Source organism: Myotis davidii, unplaced genomic scaffold, assembly GCF_000327345.1.
Source record: "Myotis davidii unplaced genomic scaffold, ASM32734v1 scaffold243, whole genome shotgun sequence".
In the NCBI taxonomy this organism is placed as follows: Eukaryota; Metazoa; Chordata; class Mammalia; order Chiroptera; family Vespertilionidae; genus Myotis; species Myotis davidii.
This window is the reverse complement of record NW_006295183.1, coordinates 1,729,518-1,739,916: the sequence shown is the minus strand read 5'-3', so window position 1 is coordinate 1,739,916 and position 10,399 is coordinate 1,729,518. Positions and strand designations below refer to the sequence as shown.

The following is a 10,399-nucleotide window of genomic DNA, read 5'->3' as shown; positions in this document are numbered from 1 at the left end:
TCAGATAAATACAATATAAAACAAATTTCCTGTCATTTCAAAAGTACTTGAAAACAAATCATCTAATCAATGGAGGAGAACAGTCTCAAAAAAGACCCAATTCACCTGAAAATTTAGTGTATAATAAAACCTGACTATTAAGTCAGTGGGGGGAATTATGGTGTTTCCCAATAAATGATGTTGGGATCATCCGCAGCTATTTGGAGAGAACGCAAGCTAGACTTCTCCCTTACTCTATCAGAATCAGCATCTACTTTCTCTATCTGTATATACATACTTCTTTCTGGTGAAAAATACACACTGTTAACAGTGGCTACTTCTAAGGAGACAGACTAGGGTTGGGTTAAGGGAAGTGAAAGGAACTGACATTTTTTTACCCTCCTCTACTGTGTGCATTTTCATTATTTGTGTGTATTATTTCATTTCTTACAAGTACAAAAATTTCAAAAAAATAAAGTGTATGTTCAAGACAATACAGGCAATTTCAATGTAATCAGATTTGCATTTGGCAATTTATGGTGTGTGTGTGCATGTGTGTGTTTTTAATAGTCCGTGGGCATTAAAACAAAACCTGTTTCTTTCACTGCAGGGTCTTCTCATAGCAGCATTAACTTGTTTCATCATCTCTGAAGCCCAAGATTCATTCATAGCAATCACAGTTCTGGAACTCTTCATCGTTATTTTATTTATCCTAATATATATGCTAACCCTTCACCACTTGCTGACTTATATACACTGGCCCTTACTTGTAAGTGTTCCTTTTCATAATTCAAATATAAGCTTTGCCCTCAGCCCTAGAGTAGAGGCCCTCTTTACGTGAAAACACCCAGAGCTCTCTCTCTGGACAAGGACATAGCTGAGCTCTGCCAGTGAGGGTGCTACCGATCCCCGGGGAGAAACTAGCCTTGGGCCCCTCTGTCCACAGGGCAACCAGCACAGACACCTGCTTCCACCTCACTATGGTTCTGAACATGTGGCGCTTCGCAGCTTGTCCTAAAGAAATTTTTAATTCATATAGTCAGGCAGCTCACGTTTCCTACCTATTGCTTGTAAAACAGACATGCTTCCACTTTTCAAACAGCACCCTCTCTAACAGGTTATAAACACGCCCCTTAAAAGCAGGAGCGGACACGGCACAGGTATAGAAAATGGTCACGCGTGCCCTGAAAGGTTGCAGGAGTCAACCTTTCCATGTGTGTTAAGGGTCCGTACTCCCCAAAGGGTGCCGGATGGTAGAGCATTCGGGAAAGGACATTACACGTTCTAGCTGCTTCGGCATCCCAGAGTCTTTAGCAACTGAAAGTTCCTGAAGCTAACCCCTCCGGTCTCAGATCAACGCTATGTATTGTGGAGCCTTGAGTCTGCAACCTCAGACTAGAGAGGGAATTCAGTTCTGTTTGGGTATAGACACGGGCCGAGTTCCTGGCTCTGTGAACGTCAGCCTCAGTTTCCCCATCAGGGAAGGAAAAGTGTGATCATCATCACCGCCTCACAGGGCTCCCGCGACACTTAAATGTGTTTAAAGCAAACTAGCACAACGCCCGGCACACAGTCAAGATTCATTACGAAGTGTCCAGCAGACCCTAGAAGGTTCTTTTCCCTCAAAGGGTGGCTTTTACCAGTTGAATTTGCACTGCGGTCAGTCCTCACTCTGAGCTCAGACCTGGTCCACACCCCGCTCCCTGACAGTACCATTCTCCAGCCTTAAGGTAGAATTGGTTGCCGTGGAGCTAAAACGCAAATGTTTTCTTCAAGTGTCTGAGGGATTCCCTGAAAAGGCTGCTGAGCTCTCTGTCCCACCCCCGCCCCGTGCTGAGCAACAGGAAGCAGGCAAAGCAAGCTCTGAGCAGCTCCCATTGGACACGTGAAGACCCTGTTAGTGGTGGAGAGTTCTAACCAGGGAGAGGTTTCCCGGGGGAAACGGAAATCTCTGTCCACGGAAATGTCCGAGAAGGGAAGGTAAAGTAACTTTCTGAGCACATGCCATGCGCCAGATACGTTTTCACGGGTGTCACCTTGTTTAATCCTCACAACAGCCCGATGAGGTTGTAGTCACCCCCAGGCCCCGTTTGACAGGGGAGAACATCGGACTGAAGGGTTGAGTTGCCCATGGTCATGTGTAGGCGTGGAAACTCAGATTGAACCCAGGTCTGGCAGACTCCGAAGCTCAGATTCTTCGGGGCGTTTTGCCCTGTTGCTTGTGATGGTTTCTCTGTTTCCATCCTCCCTACACCTTTGTTCTCCCCAGAGTCTCAGAATTGTATGTTCTCTGTATCTTGTCCTGTTTCCTCTTGGTTTCCTTCAGATTTGGAGCCAAGGATGGACTGACTGTCCTAGGGATGTGGTGGGGACAGGCCCTTGGGAGTGGTGACTGAGGGCCCCACAGTACCAAGGTCAGAGCCGTGGGCAGGAGGATCCGGTCAACTGCCATGAAGCTGGAGAGAGCCTCAAGGCCCCATGCCTGGCTGCGAGGCCCAGGGCGGGAGTCCAGGGGGTGTCTTAGGCAGAGGCCAGAGGTGGGTGTCCTAAGCATGAACCACAAAGGTCCTGGGAGAGGAGCTGTTCTCACAGTGGTCACGGGCAGCTCAGACCAGCTCTGTACCTTTAGCCTCTGTACCTCTGAACTCTGATCAAGCCAGGGCCCCTTTTGCTACCTCTGCCTGGGTGAGAGCATTCTCTTTCCTGTGGATGGCTCCGGGAGCCCCGAGGGCAGCTCCGAGGCCCTGGTTTTCCCTCGCTCCTGTCCGCCAGGGTGCAGGCCAGGGCCTGGACCAGCACGTGGATGTGCCTGGTGAACTCCCAGGTGCTTCATAGTTGGGAGACTTGGTCTTAGCACAACGTTTGCCCAGTTATTCCGATGCTCAGCTAACTAGCAGCCCACATACTAAGCAGCCACATACTAACCAACATAGTTGATCAGGTGGTGAGTGATCTAATTGACTTGGAAGGTTTCTCAAAACATCCACCAGAACAAGATCCCAAACTATTCTCTTCTCCTATCTATTCCTTTCCTTCCTAATCGGCCCTTTCAGATCCCATTAGATGAAGGACATGAATATAGGTGATTGCTCAGAGGATAAATAGCTCCCACAGGGGAGGCCTTGGCCCGATTTAAAATATGCGGGCCGAAACCGGTTTGGCTCAGTGGATAGAACGTCGGCCTGCGGACTGAAAGGTCCCGGGTTCGATTCCGGTTAAGGGCAAGTGCCTGGGTTGCGGCCACATCCCAGTAGGAGATGTGCAGGAGGCAGCTGATCGATGTTTCTCTCTTATCGATGTTTCTAACTCTCTATCTCTCTCCCTTCCTCTCTGTAAAAAAAAAAAAAATCAATAAAATATGCGGGCTTAGGGACGGTACGTACTGGTATCAGCCCAGGAGGTGACTAAGTGAAACTTCAGAGAGCAGGCGGACTTGGAGACAGGTTGGCATCAAGCTGCAGGAGTCACCTGGGACCTTTACGAAGGGTCAGTGCAGCAAGCCAGAGAACATGTGGCCCATTCACACTGTCACTGCTTAACCCCTTCCCCGGCAGAAACGTGTATACTCGTTTTCACAAAATGTTCTTTTTCAGTCGTCGACGAGTATACTAAGAAAATATGGTAAAAAAATATGGTTTATAGGAAGACGAGTTACAAACTGTTTTCATAACCAGCATCAAAAATACTATATAGAACCAAAATAAAAAAATTAGTCTGAAAAAGAAACGTTTTTAACAAAAAAAATTGTTGGGGAAGGGGTTAAAGCCCTGCCCACACACTACAGAGGTCCAGCTGGCCCAGCTGCCACTTTCTGCCCTTCCCTCCAGGCAAGATGGTTTAGTGCCCAGGGGGCAAAGGACCAGGGTGCAGAGCGCTGACTTTAAATATGTTTTTATTGATTTTTAGAGGGAGAGGAAGGGAGGATAGAGAGATAGACACATCATCAATCGGCTGCCTCCTGCCGATCTCCTCCTGGGGATCAAGCCCGCAACCAGGGCATGTGCCCTGACCAGGAATCGAACCGGTGACCTCTTGGTTCATGGGTCGACTCTCATACTGAGCCACACCGGCCGGGCAGGAGTACTGATTTTAAGTGTCCGACTCCTTACAGGCTCACAGGAAGAGAAAGTTCCTGGTTCCCTTATTCCCACCCTTGTTCGGTAAAGGGCTAAGGATGAGTCCCCAGCAGGGAGGTAGGAAGTCTGAGGAATTAAGACTGAGGCCCCCAGCAGGACAGCACCACAGAGCGCTGGCCTCACCTAGATGACCTACTGAGGTCTGTAGACTCTGGGGCCCGATTTGGGCAGGGGCTCCTTCTCTGGAGATAGGATGGAGCCTGGGCTTGGGGACCCACACCCCAGTCTCAAGTGCAGCTTCTCGCTTGGGTGAAGGCTGTGCCAGGGACCCTGACACCCCTGGGGAGGGTGCCGATCCAACTCTCAGCCAGCCCCTGACTCATCAGCACAGCTCTGAATGAGAGCGAGTCAGAATACAGCTTCCCTCATACCCGCCCCCCTCCCCAATGTGGAGTCACTCTCTTCATTTCTCAACTTCATTACCAATTTTAGCCACATCGTCTAGTATCACCTGTCAATATACCCAAGAAATGTATGAACTATAATCCCTGTCTTCTGAATAGCCTCTATTTTTAACACTTCTACATTATAAAAAATATTACCCAGTATGGTCAGAGAAACGGAGTCCTGGTCAAGCAGATGTTTTTGTCAGTAGAAAGCAATTTTTTTTAAAAAGAACATAATAAATATAGTTTCAAATAAAGCTCTATAGAAGCGATGATTCCTAAACCACCAGCAATGTCTTTACATTTAAAAGTGAGAGGCATCCGCTTTAGAATGTCTCCTTGAAGTAAGAGTCATGAAAAACACCGGTTCTGGCGATTTCTGACCAGACGCTGCCACCTGTTTGGAGAACTCCAGACACAAGTGGAACCAAGGAAAGCTGCAGCTAGTTGACCACCACCGAATGTTGACTGTGTACAAAATGCTTGTTACAAATTCCACATTTTGTAAAACAGATGTAAACGCTTGACGTTCTCTCTGACAGCGATATTTAAAAATAAGCATTGGACAGTAGAGCACCTTTTGCTTTCCCAGTTACAGTTGGACACCATTTTGTTTATCTCAGAGAACAGCCTGAGGGCTTTAAGGAAAATAACTGGCAAGTAACAAACCCGCTCTCCTTTCCCTCAGCAGAGGCTGCGGGGAGAGGGAGAGAACCGATGGTGAATTAGGATGGCATTTACAGGGAAAACAGCCAGAAGCCCTCCTGCATGTTGCAAGGCTCCGCTGCAATGTTACCCGGTCAAGGAGAACATATCTTTGCCAAGTACGAGGCAGGCCAACAAGAGGGTCTGTGGCTCGGGCCAAAAAAGGAAGTGGGGTCAGGAGAAGGACCTGGGCAATCAAGTCAGACGGCTGAGGGTCAGCGCCACTCACTGGCTGAACAAACCCCCCCCCCCCCCCCCGCAAGTGGCTTCCCCACGTGTAAATTGGGATAAGGGAAGTTTGTTGTGAGAATCAAATGAGATCATGTATTAACATCTTGGCACCGTATGTGACACATAGTAAGTGCTCAAGAAATGTGAGCTAGAGTAGAAATGTTGGGTACAAGGCAGAGATGAGCTCCAAGGGACAGTGGAGGAGAGTGCTTTCTTATGAGGAGGGATCACAGTAAACCCTAACACCCAGCCGTCCAATGAGGGGAGTGGGATCATGATGGGGAATCCGCGGTTGGCTGGGTAGGGCCAGTCTGCATTCGGGTTATTACCATTATCATGATGAATATACTTCCATCCAAGTTCACAATGGCCTATGGCCACGGCTAGTTAATTTTTATCTTAAAAAGTCTACACTCTACTTCTTAGTTATAAGAGTCTTGGTTCACATCTTCGAATACCTTAGTTTGCACAGTCCTCGGGTACAACACTGCACACCGCCGTACCCATCCCACCATAGCCAGCCCGATCAGCCAGCCTATAGAACGCACTGGAACTCACTTCCAACCCCCGTTACAGTGTTACCCGCCAGGTGCCCAAATAGTAGACATGAGTGCCTTCCGAGAAGCAGGTTCACATTTGACCCAAAAGCTCCTTGCTTGCCAATCTCAACAGGAAAAGCACCTGGCATTTGCTGAAAGTTTACTCTCTGTGCACATTTTGAGGACATATCTCACGAATCTAGGTGTTGATGCACTCCCACTGCCCACTAGATGCCAGGCACTGGCCTGCTGCTTTCAGATTCCTTATGCCATGTAATCCTCAGATCAACCCAACGAATCCCAATCATCAGCTTCATCTTAAAAATCAGCAGGCTGGCACAGGAGGGGTGAAAGCGCACGCTCCAGGTCACACATCTGGGAACTGGCAGGCCCAAAACGAGCTCAACAAATGACACCCGCAAAAAGCACTCTCACCGTTTTTGTCCCATCCATGTTGACCCTCGGTGACCCTTTCCACAGAAAATGACAAAGATGGAGGCTCATTTCCTTCCTATGGGGGAGTCCCTGATTCCACCCCTTGGCAGATACTCAATCTTAGGCAATTTAATAAACCCTCTGAGCCTCCGTTACAGCCGCACCATGATACTGACTGTGCAGGAATGAGATAATGACTGGGAAGAGCTTGGCACCTTGAAGAGCCACTGTGATTCCATACACTGGATGGCAGGCTCCTTGCTCTACCTGGGCAAGTACACCAGAAGGGTTGATACTATTAAGTCAGGCCACTTTAAGACTAAACATGTTCAAATTAGATATCTGGGCCATACCATGATTCCATCGCCCTGGGCTGTTTGCCCTCCCCACAAACTGGTGCCACGGACACATGGAGCACCTTCTTCCATTATTGCTCCACCACCAAAGCCCAGCCCCTCCTTATACTCCGGGCTGTGGCCCCACCCATTCCTCCTCACCCTTTATTTAGCAGTTAGAGAACCCAGTCCTGAAATCCAGAAGGAAGGATGTTGGCACAGATGTCAGGGCAGGCTCAACTGTGGCCATGTCTTAGGGAAGCGCAAAAGTCAACAACAGCACGGGCATTCACTCCAGAATATCGGGCCTGCTCCCCAGAAGGGTTCCTGCCTTCTCAGGACGTGTGAACCTACAGACTAAATATGACCCAACTTCTAAAGGATCAGTTCTACCTAAAGATTTGGGAATGGAATTAAATCAGTAAAGTCCTAATCCAAAATTTTAATTTTTGAAACATTTTTATTTATTTCATAGAGGAAGGGAGAGGGAGAGGGAGAGATAGAAACATCAATGATGAAAGGGAATCACTGATCAGCTGCCTCCTGTGCACCGCCCCCCCCCCCGCCCCCACTGGGGATCAAGCCTGGAACCCGGGCATGTGTCCTGACCGGGAATCGAACGGTGGTTTCATAGGTCAATACTCAACCAGTGAGCCACATGCGCCAGGCCTAAAATTTTATTTTTATATTAAAACAAATGTATTGCAGAATAGAATTCAGAATTAATTTAAAATATAAGGCTTCAGAAAATCATATTTTTGGAAGACCCATTTGAGCTAGGCCCCCAAGCCTCTCGGTTTTTTCATGCTCACTTTCTGTGGCCTTTAAGAAAAGTCTGATGGAAGAGTTGTCAGCTTTTATTTTTTTTAATGGTGTTCTTTAATGAAATTAGACCCATTTCTGCTGACAAAGTCCTATCCAGGACCTTAAAATCACATAAACTCGTGTCTCTGGAAGATGTAAGAATTATGCTGCTGGGGGTTCCTCTTAATATTAATCAGAGGGAACTTTTGCAACAGACATCCATCCCTAGATAGGCCACTGACCAATTTAAATATTTTATGAAATTACATTTTCATGTCAAGGTGATCGTTTTCAATTCTGTATTACAGGATCTTATCAACAGTTTCATTACAACTGTGTTCCTTTTAGCAGTCGCCATCTTGACAATGCAAGAAAAGGAAAGGAGGTATCTATTCTATGTCGGAGGGGTAAGTAGAGGCCTCTGCGACTCCGCTGTAGTTGAGTATTTCACGGCTCTTGAAAAAGGAGAACTGGCACACCTTCCTTATTTCAATTACAGGACACCCTCACCACCACCCCTTCTCTTTCCTGCACCAAGCGCTCCAGAAGATGTGAAGTTACACAAATTCTCAGCTCGTGAAAATCTCCATTCTAATACCCATCCTCCAAACGGGGAGGAAAGCAAGTCGTTGAACCCCTTTTGAGAACCGTATACACCAGTGGTGGCGAACCTTTTGAGCTCGGCGCGTCAGCATTTTGAAAAACCCTCACTCAACTCTGGTGCCATGTCGCATATAGAAATTTTTTGATATTTGCAACCAGAGTACAACAAAGACGTATATTTTTGATATTTATTTTATATATTTACATGCCATTTAACAAAGGAAAATCAACCCAAAGAAATGAGTCCGCGTGTCACCTCTGACACGCGTGTCATAGGTTCGCCATCACTGGTATACACTATTTTTTCAACCATTGCAACAGGATATTCTTGCCTATCAATAGGACTTTGACTTTTCTGGCTGGACTGGAGAATATTTTAAAAGCACGTGAAAAGAATGATTGTAGGGTGAGGGAGGAGGGAGTGCATTGTCAAAAGTGAGTGACCCAGCCTATTCAGGACGGAAGGAAAGAAGGAAGGAAGGAAGGAAGGAAGGAAGTTAGTTTAAGGGGGGAAATTACTTCCCAGCATCCAGCAAGTGCCCCACCCAAAGCTAGGCTTGTTTGTCTGTTTTGTTAATCCTCACCTGAGGATATTTTTTCAGAGAGAATGGAAGGGAGGGAGGGAGAAGGAGAGAGACACAGAGACACATCCATCAGTTGCCTCCCTCATGTGCCCCGACCCGACTCAGGGCCAGGGATTGAATCTGCAATCCAGATACATGCCCTTGATCAGGAATCAAACCTGAGACCCTTCAGTGGGTGGACTGGCGCTCTAACCATTGAGCAACACAGGCCAGGCCAAGGCTCTGCATGTTTGGACTCAGTCTTTACAACTCTCATTTGTACAGATATGGCACAGGCTGGGATAAACTGAGACGTGGGTCCTCATATGAAGGGCACTCAATATGGCAGAGTAAATGCTTGGAAGATGGTGGGGGTGTGGGGAGGTGAGACTTTGGTTTAAGAGATTAAACCACGGGAAGAGAAATTAATCCCCCCCAAGAAGGTTGAAGTTCTTTGAATTCATTCCATAATCAGTAAACATTAGCCAATCCCGTTGGACTGTGCCAGGCCTGAACTCTGTGTTGGGGATAGAATCCTTTCCCCGCAGGGGAACTCGCAGATTAGATGGGGCAAGAGCCACCTGGGAAAAGTTCATTTATGCAGCCAGGGATGATGTGGCCAGAAAGAGAAACATCCAAGGCAGACAGGAGCTGGTCCCCATTTGCTAACTCAGCCACCACGTCTCCTGCCACCTGCCAGCGGCTCCTAGCGCCTGGTCTCCATAAATTCTTACCTGGATGGCAGGAGACCCCACCGCCTCCCACTGGGCCCCCTGCCCCCAGCCTGGGTCACTGGCCAGTCACCCCTCCATTCAGCAAGAGGGCTTTCTGAGTCCGACCCCCACCTCTCCTCCCTCCACCTCTCTAGAGATCTCAGCCACACCAGATTCCCCGGAGACCTCAGCCCAGTACCTGTTGCTCTCCTCGCAGCTGGTCCCCTTAGGAACCCTTTCCTGCCCTTTCAAACTTAAACCAGGAGTCCTGTCCACGATGGGCCATCTCTGGGCTCCAACCCCACCGGGGCCTCCTAAGTCCAGTGTCCTTCTCTGGTCCTTTCCTAGTGCCTCGTGAGTCGGATGAGATCGTTCGTGTCAGCAAAACCCTCCATTTCCAAAATTCCTTTTTCTGGGAACGACAGAAAGGGTCGCAGCCGGTGGCGGAGGGTCAGAGAGGGGACAGGCGGCCCCCCGCATCCCGGGATGGGGAAATGGAAGGCAGGCGGCTCCTGAGCTGCAAAGTGACCGCACCTTTCCTTCCCGCACATGGTCTTGTCTCCGACAGTCCCTGTGTCTCTCGGCGGCAATCGTGTGCCTCGTGGACGCGACCCTGGTCACCAAGATGGTGAGGCAGGCCATGAAAAAGGCCCTGGGCTTGGAAGGCCAAACCACACCCTCTCCCGCGGAGACGGAGACGGCGGAGAAGGCGGCGACGGCGACAGCGACGGCAACAGCGACAGCGACAGTGACAGCGACAGGGACGGCGGCGGCCGGGGAAGAACCCACCCAGCAGCCCACCCCCCAACCTGACAAGACGCTCAGCCCTGCAGCCTCCACCGTGGGGCCCTCGCCGGCCAAAGAGGTAAAAAAGTAAAGCATGAATAAATGAAAGACTGAATGAATTGTTATACAGGATGGGGAAAAAGTAGGTTTACAGTTGTGAGTACATGATTTATTTATTAACTAG

At 48.6% G+C, this 10,399-nt stretch overlaps 1 protein-coding gene across 1 annotated transcript in view; it reads left to right on the top strand.

Moving 5' to 3' along the window:
- LOC102770697 overlaps positions 1-10,306 on the top strand; it is a 12,521-nt gene extending 2,215 nt beyond the window's left edge. The window contains exons 2-3 of the mRNA XM_006769848.2: positions 7,859-7,957; positions 9,998-10,306. Coding sequence (XP_006769911.2) covers positions 7,859-7,957; positions 9,998-10,306 — 408 coding nt within the window. The remainder of the gene's footprint in view (positions 1-7,858; positions 7,958-9,997) is intronic.
- Positions 10,307-10,399: the final 93 nt, after the last annotated feature.